At 33.9% G+C, this 26,832-nt stretch overlaps 1 protein-coding gene across 15 annotated transcripts in view; it reads right to left on the bottom strand.

The window, feature by feature from the left end:
• Nucleotides 1-26,832, bottom strand: part of TCF12 (transcription factor 12) — a 373,993-nt gene that overhangs the window by 47,271 nt on the left and 299,890 nt on the right. For 10 of the 15 annotated variants that reach the window (XM_072808763.1, XM_072808761.1, XM_072808764.1 and 7 more), the window contains one exon: nt 514-619. In XM_072808763.1, the coding sequence (XP_072664864.1) occupies nt 514-619 (106 nt within the window). Of the gene's footprint in view, nt 1-513; nt 620-9,036; nt 9,193-11,859; nt 12,428-26,832 lie in introns of those variants that run through there. The other 5 variants (XM_072808772.1, XM_072808773.1, XM_072808775.1 and 2 more) reach the window with 3 other exon arrangements.

Here is a 26,832-nt window from a genome sequence, read left to right as displayed (position 1 = left end):
CCATAGTATAGTATAGGCTTCCCATAGTCCAAAACCAAAGGAGACCAAATAAAAATGATTTGCTAGACATGAATTAAAGGAAATGCAATACTTTTTCTTTTTTAACAAGCCTTATTCTGTTCTTTGATATCCACTCTTTATATTGATCATTCTAGGAGTGATAAGAGTCTATACTTTAAACAAGAAACTAGTGTTAATATCTTTCATTCGTTTAAATTCTAAAATGAGAAAAAGTAGTTCTACTCATTTTTTTCAACTGAAGTCCTTTATAAGTTTGATCAATACTAGATGGACACACCATTGGTTTGCTGGATAGTCCAACTATACTGCAATCAGCAATAAACAGCATTAGAAATTTTAAACCAAATTTTAATTCACTTTGGTCAAAAATACCTACATAAATAACATTTGAATTCCTGTATAGGTATTCTTTTTCCTCACAATCTTAAAATATTAGCTAATATACAATAGATATAACTGCTGTAGGATTGACAACTATTTGGCAGTACTTACCTTGCATAAAGAAAGTGCTAGCAAACATACTGGTTGGTGGCTTGGGAGATGGATAACTAGGAGATTCACGGTTGAAATCATCTGAATTTGGGGATGGTGCATATACCTTTAAATTAAACAGGAAATTTAATTAAAATGTAAATGACTATCATATATATCACTTATGTAAAATGAGTGTTATATTTCATAAAGGGCCTAAAAAGGCCCAGTTAATATCTGTGTAAAGGTTAAAAAATTAAAAAAAAATTAAAAAAAAATATCTGTGTAAAGGGCTGCCACAAATCCAAAGAAACTGACAAAAAATCCACATATATAATAATCTTACTGTCTACGTATTTGTTTTTAGCTGATTACTAGAGAAAAACACTACTCCAAAAATCCCCATATGCATCTTTGTGTGACAATTACACCAAGTGGCTGAATGATGTCATAAATGTTGTTTTGTTTACAAAACAAATTCATATAGGCTTATTTGGACTCAAAATGTGGTAGTGGAAACAATGTCTTTTGAATACAGCATGAAATAGAATTTGGGTGCATAAAATTCATTCTTTTCACTGTTACAAGACTTAACAAAATCAAAATGAGTTGGGTTAAAGAGTCACTATACTTTGTTATTATTAAAGGATAACCATAAGAGGCACAACGCAGGTTTCCAGAAACTTGCTTAACTTAGTAGGGTTAGGGATCCCTGGGTGGCGCAGCGGTTTGGCGCCTGCCTTTGGCCCGGGGCGTGATCCTGGAGACCCGGGATCGAATCCCACATCGGGCTCCCGGTGCATGGAGCCTGCTTCTCCCTCTGCCTGTGTCTCTGCCTCTCTGTCTCTCTCTGTGTGACTATCATGAATAAATAAATAAAATCTTTAAAAAAAAAAAAAAAAACTTAGTAGGGTTAGCAAAATTAAAAGCAAATTCTGCTGAGGGATTTTAACTTTAAGTAAACTTTCAAGTCTGCCACAGCTTTAAGAAAAGTTATTTAGGGGTCCCTGGGTGGCTCAGTCAGTTGAGGGTCCTGGTTTTACTCAGGTGATGATCTCAGGATCATGGGATCGAGCCCAGCATCTGGCTCTGCACTCAGCACAGAGTCGGCTTGAGATTCTCTATCCTCCTCCTCCTCTCCCTCCCTCTGCTGATGTGCACATGCATTCTCTCTCTAAAATAAAATATATAAAATCTTAAAAAAAGAGAAAAATCTCATTTAATTTGTCAGAGCAGTATTAATTTCCTTTGGTAAACCTTTGTTTCAGATAAGCAAACTATGAACATTTTGAATTGGCAAATGGCCAACATAGCCATTTCTCCACAAAACTAAATGGGCAGCTAAATAACCTTAATAATCAAAATACGATAAAACCATTCTCATCATGATCGCTAAAATCAAAAAAGGAAAACAAATTAACAATTAAGGTGATGCACACTCTATAAAAGAGTAAACCAAGAGGAAGAATGAAAAGGTATCCTATTGTGAACAGCATAGAAAATATATTTCTTTTGTTTAGTTAGATAAGAGTACATCCATTAAATGTCACTCCAAAATAAAAATCCTAAGTGTTTACTTAAGTAGAAGAAAATAGCTACTTTATTAAAATTATGAGAGCATGTATAAAAACAATCATACACATCTTTTAGGCACAAGCATAGAATATTTCTGGAATTACACGTAAGAAACTTAGTGGTTACACCTCTGGACTTAGAACTGGGAAGGAAGACATTTACTTTATGTCCTTTCACATATTCTGGTATTTTATCCTGAGCATGTATGTCTATGCACTAATAAAAAAGTTGAGGAAGCACACACTGAGATTAAAATGCAAGTCAAAATTTTATTTACATAAACTATCATTTATATTCATTTATTCTTCCTCTGAGGCATTAACTAACTATAAAGCCTCTTGACAAATTACCTAAGCTTCCAAGACTCAATTTCCTCATTGGTAAGATGGTGCTAACAGTACTTGCGTCAGGGGGTTGATGGGAAAATCAGATGAGATAATACATATACAATGCTTTTAGCATAGTAAGCACGATTAGCTAATAATATCTCAATTATCTTTCTGTCATTCTTGTAGGAGCCATTATTCTACAAAATATTGCCCTTTTTCAGTTCTTAAGGGCTGTTTCTTAATTTTTGTCTGCATAATACTACTTAGAAATACAATTCATGCTAAATAGAAGATTAAAAAGTTATTTTACATTTCTTGCCAACTAGTTGGTTTAATACTAGCACAGGTGTATCTTTTCAATGTTACTTAGGTTAGTTTCCTCTCATATCCCACAGGTAAAAACTACATACCTGTGCTACCTGACAAGTTTGGGACAAGACCTAAGAACCACCTAGTAAGACCCTAGATAAAGGAATATGGCAGATAAAATGTGTTTTCTTCCCCATTACACATACTAAATATATTTTTCTAGTTTAGTGCTATACATAAGACAGTGTCAGAGTGAAATAACTGGGTATGTACAAAGGTGTTTGGAATGTATTATATAGGCTGATGGGCAGGAAGAGTTTTTAGGAAAGGAATTTTGCACTTTTTTTCTTTTAATCAAGTATCAGTATCTAAACTTAGCTACACCTACATGTCCTCTGTCCCTTTTATACATAGATTTTTCCAAACTAGGCTGAAACTACAAACAATGAAGAATAAAGTAAATCCAAAGACCAGTGAGAAAATACAAATGAGATAAAATTTAGAAGACAGCATTAGAACATACGCTTCTTGTCACAAATGCTTATTTACTATATACACCATCATGATCTCAAAGCATGAAATACAAAATTCTCTAACTCTATCCGGGTTATAGATTGAAATAATATCTAAGCCTCCAACTTGTGAAAAAAACTCATTGTGATGTGTCATCTCACAAAAAAATCTACATAATTTGTCAATTTAAATGTGTAATTTGTCAATTTTTATTTACCTTTATTCCTATTCAATTCACTGTATTCCATACATAATATACTACACTTTAAAAGATTCTAAATTTTTGCAATTATAAAAGCAAATAAAGGATAAACCTGAATGTACTGATTTACAATCACTGTTAAACGAAGAAGAATATGCTGATCAGATAATCACTGTCAAGGAAAACAAGAAAACCAAGATAAACACAACAAAGGCAGAAGAGACTTGCCTATTCTTATGTAAAAATTTTAAGCTGTATGGAAAAAACAAGGCTCATTTTAGAGGTAAAATTGTTTTTAATGTTAGTTTTTATAAACAGACTTTGAAAATGAATGAATGGACTTTTAAAAGATAGATCTTATAAATGAAAATGGTAAAAACTCTAAACTATTAAGAAAGCTTATCATTTATTTACTAACATAAGTTTAAAGTTTTTAATCATAATAAAAATGTTTGAAAAACCTGGTTCTTAAAGAGGCCCATCTAACAGCATTTCTAACACCGGCCAAATAACTTTACTTTTGGTATCTTAACCATAGCTTGCAAAAACATAGATGCAATGTTATGAAGCAGCAGTTGTGCCAGTCTCAATTTTTCAGATCAAAGAGTTCTTGCGGCAAAGCGCAACTGATGTGGTCTCAAAGACTTTATTAACTCCAGATGTAGGGGAATAGTCAGCCAATTCCACAAAAAGAGCAAGTCTCTTTTAGTTACAATCAGTACTGGCCACAAATTAAAACCAGACTGCTTATGTCATCTGATCACCTGCACATAGATGCCAGTTTTTTTTTCTCTAGTTAATGATCTAATCATACGTTTACATCTTCAGTATGATTTTGTATCACAACAAACAATCTTAAAATTAAGAGAAAGGAATATATATGCTTTAAAATAATTAAAATCTACCAGGAATCAAACTATTCAAAAGAGAAATAGAAGAGCGCCTTGCTGGCTCAGTCGGTAGAGTTTGTGACTTTTGATCTCAGGTTTGTGAGTTCGACCCCCACCGGTGGGTGTAGAGATTACTTAAAAAAAAAAAAAAAAAAAAACCTAAAAGAAGGTATAATTAAATAATTTAAGATGTATTAAAAATTAAAATGTGGTAGATATTTATAACTTTTCTTTAGAATTCTAACTTCCATTTCAGAATGAAAGGCTCACAACTGTTATCATGACACTGTCTTCTTTCCCAAGCACTTACACATTTTATCCTCCAGGAATGGTGATGAGAGAAATTGTGAGTGTCTGGTGAACAGAACTGTAACATTTATTCCAACTTGAATGAATATAACTGAAAATCTAAGATCCCTTCCTGTTAAGTCTGGTTGAAAAGAACAAATCCACATCAATATCTTTAATGTCCTCATGTCACCCACCCAAACTTACTTTTTAAGAGTGACAGAGCATTTCAGGGGTGAATATTCACAATTACTCTTTACAGTGATTACACAATTATCCTTGGGATGTTTTAGCTCATTCAACCAACTGGGAGTCAAGTTAACAAAAACATTCCTTTTTACTTGCTTGGATGATTCAGTTTTGTCATATGGATAACTCCTAATTCAGGGCAGATCATTCTCTGTTCAGCTCTAAAGGCTGGAGCTGTGCACTGTGTTCTTGATTTCAATGCATCCTTCCTGTGATTAATACTGGAAACATCCTTGTCAGGCAGGGAGCCATAAATGATTTTCTGATAGTTATTGAGAAAAGATGCGAAGTAGCAGCTTTTGCTAAAAAGATAGGTTTTTCTTTTTCATTTTTTTTTAAATTGTGTCACATCCAGTGATGGGTTAAAAGACGATGTCATTCCCCATGCCTTTAAAAATAGATCCATAGCCTGTGTGGTGGCTGATATTTTTAAACGTCCCAAATGATAGGAGATGAGTTAGGAATTCTTTAGTATGTGAGAATAGCTATAAATCTTAATTAAGATACCCTTCCACAGAAAATGAGAGGAATGCTTTAGATGAGCACTATCCAACAGAGGTCTCTGTGATGATAAATATGTTCTACATCTGTGCTATACAATATAGTAGCCACTAGTTACATGTGACTATTGAACACTTGAAGTATGAACAGTACAGCTGAGGAATTGAATTTTTAATTTTACTTTAATCAAATAGTCACATGCGACTAGTGGTTACTATACTGAACAACATAGGTCTAAATCATTTTTCCTTACTCAGTTTAGAATTGCGTAAATTATTTTGAAAGAAATATTCTTGGAGTCCAGGCCTATGAAAACCAGTATTATCCTAAATGATTTAGGAACATCTTCACCTGATTTGGAAAAAAGAAAGATGGAAAAGCTTATCTGAATATGTTCTTACACAATAATTATTATTAAGATTTCATTATATTTAGGCATCTATTAGCCCTATTGTCAAGATGATGTAAATAGCAGTCTTCCTTAAATTCCAGTATTTTAAGTAACATTAAACATTTTGATACATGCTAACAAGGACCTCCCTTATGTGAAAAGTTTAGTAAGAGAAATCATCTTTAGCACAGTCTTTATCAACTTACCAAGGTAACAAAACGTTTGGCTAATGTACCCTACACCACAATTTCAAAATAAAAGTGTAATATTATATTCAGGAATAGCCACTTAATTTATCTGATTTTTATATAACTATATTTTGTATTAAACAATAATAAACTTATAAGATATACCACTTGAGGACCTAAAACCGGGGAAAAAAAATCTAGGTCACTGAAAAAAAAAAAAAGAAAACCACAACCTAAGGAAAATTATATCTTTCAGAACTGTATTTAAAACCCTGGGCCAATAATTTTTAAAATATGCATGTTAAGGGTCAACACTTAAAAATTAAGAAAAACTAGGTAATTAATATAAGTATTTATTTTTTGGTTATTGATGATGAACCCATTCAAGTTCCTCACACAATAATACAAACAACAGTTTCTAATTCTGAATTTTGGGGGCCCTGAATGTAGTAAAAAGAGGCTGTTTAAAAAAAGAGTAAAGAAAAGTTTTGCTTTAAGAATTATACTGATTCAGACAAGGATGCTAGGTAGGTGTTAGAGGAAGTTCAAGAAATTTCCTAAAAACAATTTTCTATTAATTTTTCTGATCATTCTCGAGCCATTATTTTCTGTGAATACTGATCTAACATATAAACTTAAATAAAAAGCATCTTTAACCTAAATGGCAAAATTTTAAGGTTTCTGAAATTTATGGCTTTCTAATTTCTTTGTTCCTTTCTCTAATACAAATTAAAAGAAATATAACCCCAAAGAAAGACATTAATGACTTTAAATAAATCTATAAAATCATTGCCTAATTTAAGAATTTTCCAGTATCTGGGGATCCCTGGGTGGCTCAGCGGCGGTTTGGCACCTGCCTTCAGCCCAGGGTGTGATCCCGGAGTCCTGGGATCGAGTCCCATGTCCGGCTCCTTGCATGGGGCCTGCTTCTTCCTCTGCCTGTGTCTCTGCCTCTCCTTCTCTCTCTCTCTAATGAATAAATAAAATCTTAAAACAAAAAAAAGAATTTTTCAGTATAAGAATACTTAAGTAACAGATTTGATAAATATTTAATGCTTTCAGTACCTTATTACTTCATAAAAATAGAAATTTTGCCATTTTGCCATCAAGTCCAATCTACTACTGGAGTTTTTACGGTAATTCCAAGCCTAAGTGGGAAAATATTTACATAGTTTCAATATCAAATACCCTAAGAACTCAAACCAAAGGCATTATAAAGCACAACGTCTGAAGTACAAGGACTAACTCAGGGACATATAAACCATCTCTGAGGATTCCTTTTATCTAATTAGCCTGCTAAAAACACAACTGGGACTTCTGTAAAAGGGATAAAAATACGTGCTTTTATTTTCAACAGTTTCATAAATAAAGGGATCAATATATTTTCCCAAGAATTCCTAGAGACATATTTAGGGGTGAAATGAAGTAAAATTTCCTAACAACAAGAAAACAAAATTCCAGTTTTTAGTACAAAGCAGCTTAAAAATCAATTACTAATTCTGCTATCAAACAAGCACAGTTGGATATTACTGGTTTTCAATTGTGAGAAAAATGTCTCAGGAAGTAAGCACATTTTTATTAATCTTAAGTTAACATCACTGGGCATTTTTCACCAGTTCTTTATTGTAACTGCTATCTTTGTTGTAATAATCACAGTTTTTCCTGAGAGAGAAACTATGGAATTTTTAAGGGACTGGGTTTGAAATTTGTATGCTAAGTTAATATACTGAACAAAGCGATGAGTGTCATTCCTTAGTTCCCTATATTTTAAAGAAATTTAGATCCAACAATACATCACCTGATCTCTTTCTTCAACACATTCATGAACTAGTGGAAAGGGATATATATTTCTTTCTAAAACATTAATAAAGCTGACCAGGGACAACATACTCTCCTGGCAACGGCTGTAGTTTTAAACTCACTGGTATTTGTGCTCACAAAATAAGAAAAAAAAAAAAAAAAAAAAAAAAAACAAAAACCTTTTGGATTTATATCTATATTCTAGATAGTTTTGGTAAAGCGGAAGAACTTCAAAGTAGATTTAAGCTAAAGTCCTTGTCATTCTAGGTCTTTAGCGCTGTATTTCAGAATTCTTTAATTCATGTTTTCCTCATCATACAAATGTTAGATTTAACTCTACTGGACCCATACACAGGCTAGAAATTTGAATTAATTCCCTTGTACTTTCCTCTCTCATGTTAATTAGCAATAAATTCCCAATGGAACCCAAACGTAGCTCTATATGCTTTCATGATGGTTTCTGTGCTTTTATTAACTGAGAATGTTTATTTGCAAAATAAGGCTTAGAAGTATTTACAATGAAACATTAGCTACTTCATACTCTAATTCTTATGAAAATACAAACTACAGGGGCAGGCAGGTGCCAAAACCATGGCTAAACCAATTTTCAGTACTATGAGTTCTATTAGAAAAGAAGACCAAGCTAGTCTGATTTCCTGAGTTTTTAAACAAATCTGGTTTAAAGCTCTTCCACAGAAACTAATAAAAATCTGCTTGACTGACTACATCAATTTGCATTCATAAAACTGTTAGTCTCATCATATATGCAAAATACATTATGTGTTTATAAGGGTGGACTCCTGTTTTCCTCAGTTACATTTTCTTTCCAGTGTGGCATATTTTGATACAAATTAAAGTAAGGATAAATGAAGTCTGGCCTTTTGCTTCGGAGACTAGTTAACTTGCCTTTGGGAAAACCTACTCTTGGGAGAGAGATTTGGGTTCAATTCTAACCTCAGCACTTACTAACTGGGTGAGGCTTTGGGTGAGGCTTGAGCAAGTTATCTAACTTCCCGGAACCTTGTTTTCCTAATTTATAAAAGAATGGTAGTAACAACTAAATGACAGAGAGGTTTTGAGAGTTAAAGGAGGTAAACATAAAGCCCTCAGTATAGTTCCTGACAGAGAGTAGCCCTTATAATCATGTTTCTTCTTTCCCAGATTCCATCCAAAGAAGCTCAATATTAAAAGTGTATTTCTAAGCTTGAGTTTCAAAACTTGGATTTCTGTGTTGTCTCTAATAAGATTAAAATAATCCCGTCATACAATTAAAAGAGCATCATGTCTGTACTTGCTGCAATTTTTATACCTGGAACACTCTGTAGCATCTTCAGTTCAAGGCCTAGAAAATGGAGGCTGATCAGATCAGAGGAAGGCCGAAACTCCAGAATCCTCAAGGTGAAGAAAACAGGAATCCTCTCCTCCCAAAACTTTACTTCCTTTACCTCTAAGACTTTCTACCTTTCTGCATAAAGGACACAATTTAGTCATATCAATGAGAAAACTGAATGCAGGCCAAGTTCTTTATACATAAGGAAGCTCAGAAACCCATTATTCCTTGCTATTTTTTAAATCTCAAAAACTTGATATTCAAAATGGTTTTCAGTTTCCTGTTTATGATAAACATATTAATATTTTACAGTATGTTACAGAATACAACTACACAAAGGCTACATATGATACAGATTATTAAGCCCTTCTCTTTTCAAATAGTGGGAAAAATAGGGTTAACATCTTGGCGTTTCTGCATATGGATGCCCAAGCCTGTTATACTTCCAACAACATAATATGACCACAAAATCTTAAATAATAAAATACAGAAAACCTCTTCTCTCATTAATCTGTTTTTTGCTAAAGACTATTCAGTCTTATTGTTAAAATACCTCAAACATCCTTAAATACACGAAACCAACTTGAAAATATAAAAATAAAAACCCGAAAAAAAGAGAAAGCATTTTAAGACCAGTACCAATCAGGATTTCTTGCTCCCTTAACACCCACAATGGGATCTTAAAAATGAAATCAATGGGAACTTGTTAGCATTTCAAACTATTAACCTGCCCTATCATCTAAAATAAACTGTAAAGTGGGATTAAAGAGTGAGCTTAAATTTAACCTATTCACTATGAGGATTATATAAAAATTCCATAACTGAATGAAGTATATATTTCACTTAGAGTCTGGAAATACTAAGTACTAGTTTTTACCATGATCCATTGATGGGTAGACATTCCTCAATCAATATTCACAATAAAGTGAGGCATTCACATAGTCTTTGGATAATGTAATTACATACTACATCGTTTTCTTATTGAAGAGTTATAAGAGAATAATGAAAAAACTAGAGGTGGTAAAAATAAAATACACATAGGAAAATACATTAAGACTAGGGCCTTATGATACAGAGGATTAAGCAATGTATCAGCTCTTTATGCATTTTTGAAGAATATAAAAATCACCTTTGACCTATATCAGGCACAGGCTATCAATTTTCAGGCTACACTTCTCTATCATACCCGCTAGGTCATCTACCGTAAGTCTGGAAATACTTAATACCATCAAAGCTGTCCCCTGCCCCCAACCCAATGTAGAACAAAGAGAAATGTTGTAATAGAGTGATCTGTGCTCTTGAAAGAATAAAATCTAAACTCAATTTGAGTTATAGCCTCTCCCCGCTTCAGAGGTCTTGTACAATTAATTTTACTGAACTCACAGACACACAATCTTCAAAATGACTATTTTACTTAGAATTGGATATAAAAGTATTTTCACATTTTAAAGACAGCAAGGAAGCTATACAAAGATCAAATAATTTCATTTATATTCCCCCATCTAAATCCACCTCTCACATTCTCCAAAGCTCTGCTTATATGGGTAGTGTGAATACATACTTTTTAAATAAGTTTAGGATATTCTGGCTTGATTATCATCTATTAAGAAAGCTTACCAAAAGTTAACCAAATGCTATCAGAGTCCAAAGAGGCCTTCCCAAAGCAGTCAGAGAATGAGAAAGTGCTTTCATTAGTTCTCATGTATCCTGGTTAGAACCATATGCTACTTTAAAACATTTCAACCAGTAAAAAAGGGAAGGAACAAGCATATCTGATTTTATACCTATTTTAGGAAAATGTGATTATATTTTCTTTATAACTTCAAACACTAAAAATGCCTCCACTCTTGACCCCCCCCCCCAAATCACTAAAGTCATATGTGTATTTAATAAGACACCTGAGGGGAAAATTTTTTTGGTAAAGATTAAGGAGGAAAATACTGAATTTCTGACATAAATCCAAGATTGTTATTCAGTAGTATAACATTTTTACCATGTTTATCAATTATCTTATAAGGATAACTCCTAATTTTCCAGTGAAGCTCACTTTTAGAATATACAAAATCCTCTGACTTAAAGATACTTTTGTAGAAATATACTAAATAATATTAAGAAAAGCTTTGCTTAGCAACACAGAAAGGTATTATTTTAAAACATCTAACCATGTGCTATAAATTGCCCAGAAATACATTCTTTGGAAAATGTTTAAATGCATTCTTTGAAAAATAGTGATTTACTTTATGAATCTGTACAGGGTCAAAATTCTAGTTTGATTGGAAACAGATGGTATCCCAGTAAAGTCAGGCTCTGGACCTGAAACTCCAAACAGGAAATACGGCCCTCACTAGCTGACTGCTTCCCTAATCATTCCCAGAGCTTCATACTTGTTATTTTTATGAATATCCAAGATGACTTTCATCTTTCCTTTCTATCTACAAAGCATCAAACAATCCTCTCTCTCTGTGAATGTGTATATATTTTATATATAAATTATGTTTACAATATAAAAAACATTGAAAAAATGTACTTTCAAGCTCATTGCTATTAAAGATATCAGGCATTAAAAATAATAAGTCACAAATTCAGGTTTATTTTCTATCCTATTTCTAAAATAAAAGCCAACAACTACTGAGTAACAGTGTCAAAGGCAACTTTACTGATACTACTTACAAAGAAACACACAGTTTAAATGTTTGCAGAAAATAATAAAACCTCACAGGTCTTAGTAAAAAGCAATTAATCTACACTATTTTCCATTAAACAAGCCATTTAGAAGCTATATGAACAAAGAAAAGGACTTACCGTTTTCCCATTGTAGTAATACATCAAAGAATTGCTGCCCATTCCAGGGACAGGATAAGCACAATACATGTTGATTTTGAAAATGTTAGTTTGCAGCTAATGCATACAGCTTCTCTCCAAGACATACATCCACACAGCCAAACAGAGTTAAGTCTTCAGCACTATGCATCCACACATGGATCTACTCAAAAGGAACTTATGCAAAATAGGACTGAACCAACTCACAGACCAGAGAGGGAGGGGAGGGTTTATGCTGTAAGTAACCTCTTTCAATTTCTATCAAGTCCTTGCATTGGTGGAGGATACCAAGAAGACAAAGTTTGGGTATTAAAAAAATACAAGTCACTTAGGAATGCTAAATAATGAAAAGAGATATAGTGTCCTAGATATAAATGTCCCAGGAAGTTGTTAATTTTGTCATATATATGATACATAACTCTCTCTCAAAGAAAGGCAAACTGACATCTCTCAATCTGTTTTCTAGTTTTAATTAATTAAATTAGAGTACAGGTGGCAGGGAAACCCAGCTTGCTATATACCTCTAGCAACATTACCATCTGGCCTGTCTAAAGTTGCTTTCCAACTTTGATAAACACATGATCAAGCTATCAGGAATTGGAAACATTGAATCATGTGTAACAAGAAGGATCTAGACAGTTAAGCCTTGTACAAAATCACTTCCTGGAGAAAGCGGACCCATCACATAAGTACCTCTTAACTAGCTAGAGCAGATCATGATTTTTTTTTAGGTTATAGAAATCATATTGGAAAAAATGTTGAAAGGAACACATTTCTTGAAAAAGTTCAGTATAAAAACTTAAAAAAATTATCCTGAAAATAAAATGTTTTTAAAAACATAATACGATTTTCAGTTACAAACCTCCTCAAATTCCTCATTTACCACACCAGTTAAAAGTTTATAATGGACTACACTCTTCTAGACCATCTAATATGTGAAAGGAATTCAGTAGTTAAATAGAAAAAACAAACAAGGTTTTGTTTTCCCTTATATAAAAGTGTGAAAGGCTGGTGTGTATGACAGACAAGATGTGCATTATAGCTGATTAAAAAAAAAGTTTTGTTTTTGTTTTTGTTTTTTTTTTTTTACAAAAAAGTTTCCTAAAAGTCTTTCCTTTTCCTGCAAGTTCATTATTGTTCTTAAAGAATACTTTATATAATCATATTTTTATGTTAATGCTCAAATTTCTCAAAAAGGAAAAATAAGGTATAGAAATGTCTCATAGACTTAAGCATTTCATTATACTCATAGGTCAAAATGTTTTAGATACTGTCTGCAAATACATGTTTCTCCACATATTATTTTGTTATTTAAAAAAGTTTTCAATTTGTCTTTTGCATTTGTCTGGATTCTAACCCAGAGAAACAGAATGGAAACATTTGTCTCCTTGCTCCCTGTCAAAACCTCTTTGTATTACTCTCTCTTCTCTCTGTGCCTTATAGGTTCTAACAAAACTGCGCTAATCAGAGGAGAGCTAACAAGCTGCAAAAAGGGGCACATCACCTTTTTTCAAGGCATCTTTATGAAGCAGAGCTCTTCTAAAATATTCCAGAAACATTCAATAAGAGAGCAAAAAATAAACAAAAAAACCCAATCCATTCTTATGAAGCATACTGATCAAATTACAGTAATAAAACCAAATCAGACAATAAGGCCAGCTAACTTCACAACGTTTAAAAGCTGATGGTATCGGAATAACAATAAAACCTCCCCACATTCTCCAGATACAGAAAAGACTAAGCAGCAGCTGCAAAAGAACATCACTGTACAGCAGACTATTAAAATGCCAGTCTGCAGAGTGGTTTGTAACTTCCTCCCTCCTGAGAGACCACAAAGACCCATTTCAATCCTTAGAGAACTGTGTAAAAAGCTTTGATTTACAATTAACAATGCCAAGCCTTAAAACCATTCAAGTAAATTTTACTCTTTCATAGATATAGTCATTCTCTGACAGAACAACTACTCTTAAAAAAAAAAAAGGAAAATCAGTCATCTAGAATAAAATTTCCTTTTTCTCTTAATGATTAAAAATGTAAAAATTTACTTTTGAATAGAAATAGAGGAATGGGGAAAAGAAAGAAGACATGAAGCACTGATAATACTTGAACATTTCTTCCTATAATCATTGTTCCAACTTGAGACAACTTTTATATGATGGTAACAACAACAACAGAATCCACTTACAGTAGGCTCATTTCTCTGGGACTTGTGATACAGAGTACTATTTTGTCTAATAAAACACACTATAATGCAAACCCAACTACACAATCTTGGCTATTAAAGCACAATGAAAATTTTAGTATTTCATCATCAGTTCTTTATTTTAGAGACATGATACTCTAAAAAGAATAAACAAATATTCAGGTTAAAAAAGTTCAGAGTAAAATCAGACAGTATAATCTTTTATTGTTCTAAAGTAGTTTATTAAGCAAGTGGAGAAGTTTGCTATTAAAGTGGAAACCTGAATGTGAAACATAATAGTTTCTAAACAGAGTAATTAAAAGCTTTTGCTTCTCCTTTTCATTCCTGCTTTTAAAAACAGAGATACAAAATCCATACATGTGTATTTAAGACAACATCATCTTCCCCAGTACACAACATATTCACTTGGTATACACTACTGCCTAAATTGAGAGTGGAAACAGAAACTTAGAGATATCTACATACACAGGGCATTAAGCTAATTTTTCAAATACAGTAAATCATCAAGAAAATAGTGGTAACCTAAATAAAATGTTCTTATAGTCCAGTTGTGTGCTATGGCAAGGTCTTTTGTTAGCCCCAAATATCATTTTTTTTGAAGTTGGCCTTACCCCAAATGAACTACAACTGGTTGATGAAAACTGTCGTTTTATCACAATTACAAATGATCTTTTATAAGTCTTTTTTCTCTTCCTCAAAAATATTTTTTGAAAAAATTCTAATTTAATCTATGCAACAGCTGCAGCACAATTTTTTTTCTTAAGAATCATATTACAGGAAAAAAGGCATATAGATGGATCAAGTGCTGCTCTAGTGAATGCAGTTGTTTAATCTTTGCCTTTTTTTTTTTTAAAGGAATATGTCAAGGGTTAATCCTGTGACTCAGTCTGACAAAACGAGTCAGCTGGAGACAGGGACACTTTTTAAACCTGATTTCAGACAGACGTGCAGTCTGTACAGGAGCTCTGAACTGTTCTGCACTTTTTATCCTGAATGGTTTCCACCAACAATTCTACTTAATCACTTATGTGTTATTCTAAGATGATGTGATCTGACTTAATATTCATGCTATCTTATCTAATAGTCTAAACAATCACCAAATTTTATAACAAAATGGGTGTTACTGTACACACTGGCAGCGTGATTAATGAAAATGTCACAGAACCCTGAAAAAAATATGACTTAGAGTCATACATCTTTTATTATAGCAAGCTGATGATTCCTGGTTTGAGGATTATTGCATTTCACTAATTTTCAAATACAGTTCCCCTTCCTTCAATGGTTCATGATGTGATGTTTATGGTCATTCCAACGGTCATCAAGCACAGACCTAAACTAGGTAAGACAAAGCTACAATGTATTTTGGCCTAAGCAGTTTTACTTCTTTACTAAAAATTCAGGAAAAGAGGTTTTTGAAAAGTCTACTAGAGAGGGACTTTCTGGCAACTTCTGTTTAAATGCCAAACCTCCATAAAAATTTTTTTTCCTTATTTTTCTATTGGTTGGGACACAGACATATCTTCTTCCTTGGAGAGCCATGCAACATTTCATGGAATTACCTATTGCAATATTTTATTTTAATCTATTTTGTTAGCTCTTCTTTATCCCTATTTGGATTACTATAAATCTCATACCTGTTTTATGAACTATTCTTAAGCAAGAATGTTTCAAGAATGATCTAAAATTCTAAAAAGCATTCAAAAGAAAAATTTAATTGAACTGAATTACACATCTTGAATTAATTAGTTAAATAAAGGCCAGTTAATGGTTAATCTTCTAGTACATTTTTCTAAAACAAGGAGGCAACATTCTGGTGTCCCAAAAGGCCAGAAGATCTGGCTAGAAAAGTAAATCTAAAACCCGTTAGAAGATTCCTTATGAAAAGTTTCAACATTATTTCTAAGTGAATCAATTCTTGGAAAATAAGACTTTCAGAGTGATAAATGAAGCCAAACAAAGTTCACATGTGAATAATTCCACAAATGAGCTATGTTTGCCTAAGCATGAAACTCAGTAAATAACTAATAAAATTACTGGATGCAAAGGAGGTGGGAGTGAGGACAGGTTTAAGAGGAATAGTAAGTGATAGAATCTACAAGTGGGCAGATTCAAAGCAAAAGACTCTTCCCCAATGCCTCCTCTTCCTTATTTAGCTTGTGGAGAAATGACTTGTGAATGAATGTGGTCTCCTAAATGTGTAATATTTTAGTCTAGCTAACATCAGGTAACATAATACCAGGTTTTATAGGTGAACATTATATTATAGATTTTTCTAGTATATGCTGCTTTGTTACTAAAGTCATTCCTAAGTGTTGAAGCTGTTTCTGGTCTTTTTCTAAATACTGTGTTTTCACTGTATGAAAATCTTTTTTTTTTTTTTTTTTTTACTGTATGAAAATCTTAAAAATTAAAGACTCTGTGTTTTTTACTCAGGTGATACCCTGAAAAAAATGGTTCCAATTATGCCTTAATTTTGAGTACCTAAATCTTAGCCCAACCAAAGAATCAGATTTATAGTGTATGATACTGTAGATTGGTCTGAATACTGGTATACAGTTTACTTGGATATTGGTTGGATATGAGGAACATCAACACACATATAAATATACATTTTTCAAAAAAAAAAAAACTTCAGAGCAGAGTAAAAACAATGTCGAAGTTCGCAAATCATATTACCTGGTTCAGACACAGAACATCAGATTTTTTATTACTTCTTTACAAAAATCTCAAGCATAATTTGAATTTACAAATGCTTAATGATTAACAAAATAGAAAACACCTATCTGTATAGCCAATGGTAAGAATCAGCTCTATAAACTACATTTACAGGGCAAAAGAACACTTGTTTAGCTTCCCTTTTAACAACCACATGTGTATAATGAGGATGTGTAAAAACAATCATAACTCCTGGAGGAGAAAGCAAATAAATCTCTTTTTGGGGTAAATAAATAGTATCCTCCTGATATTAATACAAACAGAGCTGATGGATCACACAAAGCCTCTCAAAGGCTATCATTAGACACCCTTCAAATGAGATAGAACTGTAATTACAGAGAATATGTAAAACCTGAAGCAAATTGCATGTTTCTTTTGATCACAAACTCACTATGACAAAGCAGTTTTCTTTGAAAAACTAAAGGATGGGGTCCTCCCTCCCTAGTAATTCCTACATCTCTTGGCTGTCCATTTCTTTCCCCACATGAATTGCAGTTTGTCACTTCTCATTTGCTACTTGAAATAACATGGTAAGAGAATCATTAACTATGTTGCAACTTGATAATTTTCCTGCAGATGGCTCTATAATCACAGGACTGCCTAATGGTGTGTGTGTGCAAGTAAAAGAAAATGATGAGGACACTCAGGTTTTTAAATTCCTCAATAAATCAGCACTTCTGAAGAGCTTTCAAGACAAAGTTTTTTGACTATTGACTTATTAGGCAACCGAACAACAAAACTGCAAGCAAACAAAACTATTATTTAAAATCATCTATAAAAAAATAATAATAAAATAAAATCATCTATAAAAAATAAAAAAATAAAAATAAAATCATCTATAGAAGGTAAACAATTTGGTCTTGGGTTAAGTTAGCTCTCACTTAGAGAAAGCGCCACCTGATTTTTTTTTTGTTTGTTTGTTTCTTTCTTCTGCAGTTTTTTTTCTTCTAACTGGAAAGCACTAGATCCCTTTAATTTATGAGAAATGGAACAGCAACAAGATACTATGTTCTATTTTATTTTTAAAGAGACCAAAAGTAACACCTGCATTTTAACCCACAGCCATTTCAAGAATCTGCAGTCTAAAGCTCTAAGGAATTTATATATTAAGCTATTTCTGGTCCCAATCTATGTTTTGTGTTTCAGTAAAAATTCTTGTTCATGGCAGTAATTTTTAAGTACTTCATATCGATAATTAATTAAATGTTTAGAGTCTACAAAATCATCCTGCTTCATATTGTAATCAAGCAACAAAACAATTAATAGCTGTAGTCACTGCAAGAAGTCACCCAAGATCCTGAATTTATGGAAAATCCAATTTTAAAAAAGAATGGTTTCTTACTATTAAATTGTGACCACTCTGAACAAAAGTCAAATGATACCTCATTTTGAAAACACAAGTGAAAAGGGTATAATAAACAGGGGAGGAAATAAAAGATGGTGTCAGTCCAACACAAAGCAAAAACAAAAGTGAACTTGGACTAATATTTACTCACTATCCTTCACTGTGAAAGGCCATAATGCCACCCCCTACAACAAGTATCCTTATCAGTCAGACTGGGAAAGACACAAAAGTTTGAAAGAAGAAACCTGTTACTTGTTCTATGTACTGTGAAAACTATTAAAAAGAAACCTCACTGAAGTGGACTGAGGATGTTAGAAGGGGAGGCTGAAAGAGGAGCTCTATCAGTCAATGTCAAATTATAGGAAGGTTGTCAATTATAGATCCCTAACAGAAGAATCCTCAACTGGAAAAAAATAATCAATTACAGGGCCCAAGGGGGAAAGATGTATATTGCATTTCCTACAAGAAACTGACTACCCCCACAGCTCATCAATGAGAAACATTTTCACCTTGAACTCTTGGTTTTCTCTAAGGGGTTTTGCTTCAAAACAACCTTCCAAACTTTCTTTTTCTCCCTAAAATAATATTCCTCTCCTTTGTTTGACTTGCCTATTGGTTTTGCCATAGCTTGTTTGTCCTGAATTGCAATTCTCTGTTATTCCCAAATAAACTCATTTTTGTGGCAAAATAATGTTTATTATTAAGGTCAACACTATATCACAAATACATATAATATGGCAGAAATATTCTCCCTAGGACTCATTAGTACTCTGTAATGTGAGATAGGCTGCTCAGGTTCCAAACACTGTGGAGTCACACCATATAATGAAAAAGAGCACTGGACTAGGAGTCCAGAGACAGGGATTCAGGTTTTAGCTCTCTTAGAAGGTATACGAGCTTAGGGTAGGACATTGCATTTCCCTGAGTCCAAGTTTCCATTTCTGCAAAGTTCAGGCATTAAATTAGGCCAAAGATTTCCTAGTCATTTCACCACCAATAAAACCTTTTATTATCCACTCCCCCCCCAAACAAGGAATTCCTCTTTTGAAAGATTTGTCTCTCAAATTTTTATTAAATTATAACAAATACTTTTCCCCTGTTAAAAAAAAAAAAGCCATATAACTTTCATTCAGAACTTCTGATTAATAGGGAAATGAAACTTTGCCATGCTGAGCTGAAATCATTCTAGTCAAAGAAATTTGGTATTTTAGAGACCATGGATAATTTTATTCCACTAGACTACACAATTTGTTAGGTGTCTTTTGAAATATTTCACATCTTCTTGTGTCACTATTTTTGAAGACCCTGTGTGACTCAATGCCATAGATGAGACCCACTGTCCACACCAATTTAGATTATATTTTTATAATTGTATCTGCGAGTGGCATAATTAAGAGCTTAAAAGCCTTACATGAAATGAAAGGTTGATCCAAAAGGGAATCTAAAAACTTAATCACAACTTCTCAGTTCCAAGCTGAATCTAAATGCTTTATATTCTAGTAGCATTTATACTAGCAAATGAAGTATCTTTATAAAGAGCTAGTAACATATTTCTATTATCTAGTAATATTTTCATTTAAAACATCTTTTGGGGTGCCTGGGTGGCACAGTCATTTAAACGTCCAACTCTTGGTTTCAGCTCAGGTCATAATCTAGGGTCGTGAGACTGAGCCCTGCATTGGACTCCATGCTGGGCATGGAGTCTGCTTGAGATTCTCCCTCTCCCACTCCGCTTGTGTTCCCTCTTTCTCTAGAACAAATAAATCTTAAAAAGAAAATATAAAACATCTTTTTAAAAAGCTATGTAATGTCTAGAACAAAATGTTAAAAAAAAATGAGAAGGGTTAACATCTTATCAATAGGTAACAACTCTTATCTAATATTGTCATTGTTCAAATAGCTCAGTATCAGTTTTTTTTTTTTTTAAAGATTTCATTTTTAAGTAACCTCTACACCCAACATGGGGCTGGAACTCACAACCCTGAGATCAAGAGTGTACACTTCACCAACTGAGCCAGCCAGGAGCCCCACAATTTTGATTTCTCAGTAATGTACAATTTGATTTACATGCCAGATATTTTATGTTTGACATAGTATCAATCTGAAAATAAAAGATTTTTGGCCATGTCCTTCAAATAAACATGTAGACCACCTCTTTACAAAGATCGCTTTGTTATAATTTTAGCAGGCAACAAAAAGTTAAGGAGTTAATGGGGAGCCCATCGTAATTAAGTAGGCTGTGGCTCCTGCTCTTCTATTCTGTAATAAAGAATTTTGGGCCTGTGATTTGCTTCTTTGTGCCATTTGGCTGGAGAACTTAGTAGATCAATAAAATAAGATTGTTATGTAGATTATAGGTTTTTAAAAAATTTTTTTAAAGACTTTATTTATTCATGAGAGACACACAGATAGAGGCAGAAACAGAGCCAGAGGGAGATGCAGGCTCCCTGCGAAGAGCCCGATGTGGGATTCGATCCCGGGATTCCGGGATCATACCCTGAGCTAAAGGCAGACGCTCAATTGCTGAGCCACCCAGGCGTCCCTGTTATGTGGATTATAAACAAAGGTATATTCTATCACGAACACGTAGGCTGGAAAGTTTGCCAGATAGAACAGGAAAGTAAAGAGTGAAAAGCAAGTAGCAATACCATAGTACCTTTATAGGTGTGTGATCTTGAGAACTCATGTTTGCCCTAACATTATTTCATATTGAAATAATTTATATATAAAATGTTCAAACTATTATTGCTGTTAAAATTGGAATAATTTGAATAGGGACACCTGAGTGGCTCAGTGGTTGAGTGTCTGCCTTTGGCTTAGGGCATAATCCCGGGTTCTGGGATCAAGTCCTGCATTGGGCTCCCCACGGGGAACCTGCTTCTCCCTCTGCCTATGTCTCTGCCTCTCTCTCTGTGTCTCTCATGAATAAATAAATTTTTTAAAAAAAAGAAATAGCTCTTGAATATAAGAACACAACTATCAAATGCTGAGACCTCACATGGAAAACCAAATGCGGATCTTTCTAACTCTAATATATCTAACAGAGGGAAAGACTAAGTCTATATAAATGGAAAAATTTCAGTGATCTTTTCTTTTCCTCCCTGAAAAACTTTTTACAAAGTTTAAGCATTTTTGAAAAAGATTTATTTATTTATTTATTCATGAGAGACAGAGAGAGAGAGGCAGAGACACAGGCAGAGGGAGAAGCGGGCTCCATGCAGGGAGCCCGACATGGGTCTCGATCCTGGGTCTCCAGGATCATGCCCTGGGCTGAAGGCAGGTGCAAAACCGCTGAGCCACCAGGGCTGCCCCAAGTTTAAGCATGTTAAACACTTATAATATAGATGGATAAAATATACCTAATTCATCTCGAAGGATCTGTTAGTTTCAGATTACCCAGTATGTTGTTTATGCCTTCTGAGACTACTCTCAGCTGAGCATGGTCCAGGATGAAAGAAGAGCCATGGCTATACTGAAAATCATTTGGGTTTGTTCATTTATTCAACAAACATCTATTATGCAACTAGGTACTACCAATAAACCAATAAACAACGTAAAGAAAACCCCTGACTTATCAGGTTTCTCCTGGGTGAAACAGATGAACAAATTCTAGTATATCAGAGAATAATAATAAGTGTTACAGAGAAAAATACAGCAGGTTAAAAAAGTGGGGGTGATGGGGACATGTTGCTATTTTATGTAGGATGGTCAGGAAAGATCCCCAGTGATAAGTGATATATGATCAAAGAAAAAAGTATGTGAGAAGACCAACTACATGGATACGAAGTCAAGTGTGCTCTGGCAGAGAAAAGAGTACATGCAAAGGTCCCATGGCAGGCCTGATATCTTAAAGAGCTGTAAGAGGGTATGGGTAGATGGGTAAATTAGTGGAATATGGTATCTGGGAGGCAGTAGGGGTCAGATCAGAAGGGTCTTGAAAGCCATTTTAAGGACTTTGGTTTAATAGTGGTAATAAATACTACTGGAGTATCTTGAAAAGAATAGCATTTGACTTAGATTTTAAAAGGATTTCCCTGTGTTAAAAAAAATGACTGAAGGAAAACTGGAAGACTAGTAGGGAAGATGTTGCCATAATCCAGGAAAGAAATAAAGATCGCTTGGACAATGATGGCAGCAACAGGTGATGACAAATGGTCTAATTTTTATTTTTAAGATTTTATTTATTTATTCATGAGAGACACACACACACACACACAGAGGCAGAGACACAGGCAGAGGGAGAGAAACAGGCTCCATGCAGGGAGCCTGACACAGGACTCGATCCCAGGTCTCCAGGATTACACCCCGGGCCAAAGGTGGCACCAAACCGCTGGGCCACCGGGGCTGCCCAATTTAGCTTCTTATACAAAGAAAAGAAGTTAATATATTTTTGATGATTTGGAATAGCTGGAGTAGGAGGAAGCTGAAAAATACAGCTTGGAGCAGGAAGTCATTAACAGATGATCTTCCCTATTATCGATGACATAAAATAATGGCTTTACAGTATTTATTTTTACCCTCTTAATTTAATTCAAAAAGCATTTCCTGGATATGCCCAGAGGGCAACAATTACTCAATAGAAAAAAATTTCAAAATTACTTCTTTCAAAAAAAAAAAATTACTTCTTTCCAAAGGTCAATGTTTTGACTATAAGCATCATGAAGACAGGGTACAAGGGGCCATGCTTTACTCATACTTAAATCCATAAAGCCTAAAATAATTCTTCACTCATTTTAAGCATTTAATATAAATTTAGTGACTTTAAGAAAATGGATTCATATTCCACTCACTGGAGATATATTAAATGGAACCCACTCTAGTGTCAAAAAGTTTCTTTCTTTTTTTTTATTAAAGATTTTACTTGGGGGATCCCTGGATGGCTCAGCTGAGTTTTAAAATATATAAATATCTTTGGTGATGTAAAAAAGAAATAATATCATTATATAATTTAAAAAATTATGAAGCACAAGTCAGAAAAGTTAAGAGCTTTATTACTTTTTAATTATTATTAATACTAGCCATCATAAAGCTAAAAAGGGAACTAAATAAGCCATAAATATTCACTTAATTTTACAAAAATTAATATTGAAAAAATGATTTTTCTAGTCATGGAAGATTCTCTTAAGTTTCAAATGAAGCTTTTATGTTTAGAGAGTGCTCATGTTTCAACAGAATTTGTTTCACAATCACATTTGGGTTGGAATTCCTTCCCAAGCTGTTAGGAACAACTTTTTAGCTTTGCATTCTATGAGAAAGTTGGAGCAGGATAAAAGATGACGACTGAGTATGCACATATGTAAGTTTAAGTAAAAAATTATAGTATGGCTGTTTATATAAAAATCAAATTATTTAAGTACTTTACACCCAATTGTTTCAAATAATCATTTACTAATATGTATATATTCATAGCCTTACTTTTGATATAATACATTCTCCGGTATACTATCACCTAATGTGACATTTAAATCTAGAAGAAAAAAATCTAGAAAAATTATGACCCCATACCACCCACTTTATAACACTGAGGCTTTTCCACTATCACAGAGTAAGATAAATTATAGTCCTGGAAAGTTTCTGTTAATACACTAAACTCTATCCCAGTGCCCTAGAGTCTAAAGGAAATGAAGAGACTAATGAATATCAGGTAATGAATCTAAAAAGTCCACAAAAAAACAGGGAACAGGCCCCCAAAATATTTAATTTTATTTAATTTTGTTTCACTTTGGGTCTTTTTCACAGGAACTACATTGTGGGGAGTAAGAATGCAGCTGCTTAAACATATAACTTGCTTAAGTTAAGTCTAACACAGAGGTTGGCAAATTATGGCTGTAAGGCAAATGTGGCCCACCACTTGATTTTACAAATAAAATTTTACTGGAACACAGCCATGTCCATTCATTTAAGTATCATCTGTGGATTCTTTCATGCTCTAGTAGCAGAGTTGAACAGTTGTTATAGAGATTATCTGGCCCACAAAGCCAAACATATCTACTGTATAACCCTTTACACAAAAAATTTGCTGACTCCTGGTCAAGCACATTGAGGAAGAGTAGAAATATAGGCTATTCACAAAAAGGTACGCAGGTTTTAGCAAATTTTCCAAAAACATAATTTCTAGAACCAAATTATTTTTGCACCACCAGTAAAATGTTGGCATATTATAGATATGTTGAGTTATGTATTAAAATAACTATAGATGGATGTTCTTGGGTAGCTCAATAGGTTAAGTGTCGGGACTCTTGATTTAAGCTCAAGTCATGATCTCAGGGTTCTCAGATCAAGCCTTGCATTGGGCTCTGTGCTCAGGACAGAGGCTGGTTGTCCCTCTCCTTCTGCTCCTCCACACTCCCCTCAAATAAATAAAATCTTAAAATAAAAATAATTACAGATGATAAAAGACCAAAACTTTAAATGGTCAACACATTAAGATTTGTTTAAAATCTATTAAAAAAATAAAACATGGGAGAAATTAAAAGCTATCTTTGGACTAACAGTGTTTAAAATGCATAAAAGTCTAACTGGATTTATCTATTTAGCATACATTATAGTCCTTGAAATTAGGTACAATAAAAGTACAATACATGATTTTTCAAAGTAAAATCACTACTAGTTAAAGCAAAGGGAGTGGGCAGCCCTGGTGGCTCAGTGGTTTAGCGTCACCTACAGCCCAGGGCCTGATCCTGGAGACCCGGGATCGAATCTCATGTCGGGCTCCCTGCATGGAGCCTGCTTCTCCGTCTACCTATGTCTCTGCCTCTCTCTCTCTCTCTTCTCTCTGTGTATTCTCATGAATAAATAAATAAAATCTTTAAAAAAAAAAACAAAAAACAAAGGGAGTATCAGAGATGGCAAATTTCATGTCAGCATATTACTTAGGATGTAACTGCCTTACCTAACTTAGAATGAAATCCAGAGCCCCAAACATCTCCACTGATAACATTTGGAATTCTTTTTTTTTTTTTTTTTTATTTTTATTTTATTTTATTTTTTTTTAAAGATTTTATTCATTTATTCATGAGAGACACAGAGAGAGAGAGAGGCAGAGACACAGGCAGAGGGAGAAGCAGGCTCCATGCAGAGAGCCTGATGTGGGACTCGATCCCAGGACTCCAGGATCACACTCTGGGCCAAAGGCAGGCGCTAAACCGCTGCGCCACCCAGGGATCCACATTTGGAATTCTTAATTTATTCCTTCTTTCCTACACTTGCAAAAATAATCTTCAATTGTATTTGATTAAAATAACAACAAAAACCCTTTCATGGGCAGCCCCGGTGGCTCAGCAGTTTAGCGCTGCCTACAGCCCAGGGCGTGATCCTGGAGACCCGGGATCGAGTCCCATGTCAGGCTCCCTGCATGGAGCCTGCTTCTCCCTCTGCCTGTGTCTCTGCCTCTCTCTCTCTCTCCTCTCTGTGTATTCTCATGAATAAATAAATAAAATCTAAAAAAAACAAAAACAAAAAAAAAACCCTTTCATGATTCTATTGATGCTGAACACCCTGACAGTGGGCTTAAACTCTGAAAGCATTCACAAAATTTCAATTACCACACATCCTTTAAAAACTATACAAGTTACACACACAAACACACATTGGGTCTTATTCTGCATCTGGTTTGTGAAGTCTTAAAGCTCTGAAATACCAGCAACTGAAGAGTTCAATAAACCTTAAAAGCCAGCTCTGAAAATCAGACATTCTTTCTTTTTTAAAAAATGAGAGGTCAGAAAACAAATATCACTGTGGTTGTACAATCACATCTGGATACACAGGGCTCACTCACTGGTTACTTATCCTTCTACATTTTGACTTAAAGTAAGATCAAAGGCATTACTGGCTCATCACAAAAATGAACATTTTAGGACTATGGATTGAAAGCCTATTATCTATACTGATACAATTCTGATACTGTTCAGAACAGTGGATGCTGTCAGCATAAACAGAAGCTATTTCTTAATGTATGAAAAAAATCTTCCATTCAATGACCAAACTGCATGTAAGTTTGGAAGGGATTATAGAACCTTCTCTTTATATACTAAGATTTTTCCTGCTAGTTTGACCTATAAAGTCCGAGAAAGAATTAGCCACTTTGGAAATTTTATATGACAGTGGCCTTCAAATAGAGACAGCTTATCTAACTGTCAGAAATAAGAAACTCTCTGGTACCTACAGTTACTCTGTGCCCTCTATGGTTGTCTGCCAAAGGAGCTAGGCTAATACCTATTCCAACTCATGTTCAAGAACTGGAGGGTTCACTCATAAAGTTCAGCTGAAGCTGGTGCTGTGTGTAACTACTGTTTAGTCCAGAAGCACTAGGATTCTTGCTAGTCTTGAAGGCCTCAGCTAATTGTCTATAATCACTCTGTTAGCTTTCAAGTGACTTGCATAAGACACTCCCTTTGAGAGTATTCTACTTGCTGCTCATCTTGCTTGCTATTTTTGTGGATAAACTGGATAACAAGTCTCTCTATAGTTCTAACCCTTTACCTTTTTCTTACTGGCTTAGATCGCCAGTAATCTTTTGAATGGTAGTTTTCCAAGTCAAAATTCACACTAATTTTTAAAAATTTTAAAAAGCCATTCCTAACAATATAAAATACCATAAGAATTTTGGGAGAAAAAAGGCATCATTTCCTAAACTCGATAGCCAATTACCAAACGAAAGGCTACGGAACTCTGCCTATCTGCAGCAACGCAA

This window comes from Canis lupus, chromosome 32 (assembly GCF_048164855.1).
Source record: "Canis lupus baileyi chromosome 32, mCanLup2.hap1, whole genome shotgun sequence".
Classification (NCBI taxonomy): domain Eukaryota; kingdom Metazoa; phylum Chordata; class Mammalia; order Carnivora; family Canidae; genus Canis; species Canis lupus.
The sequence above is the reverse complement of the archived record's forward strand: the minus strand, read 5'-3'. Positions and strand labels throughout refer to the sequence as shown.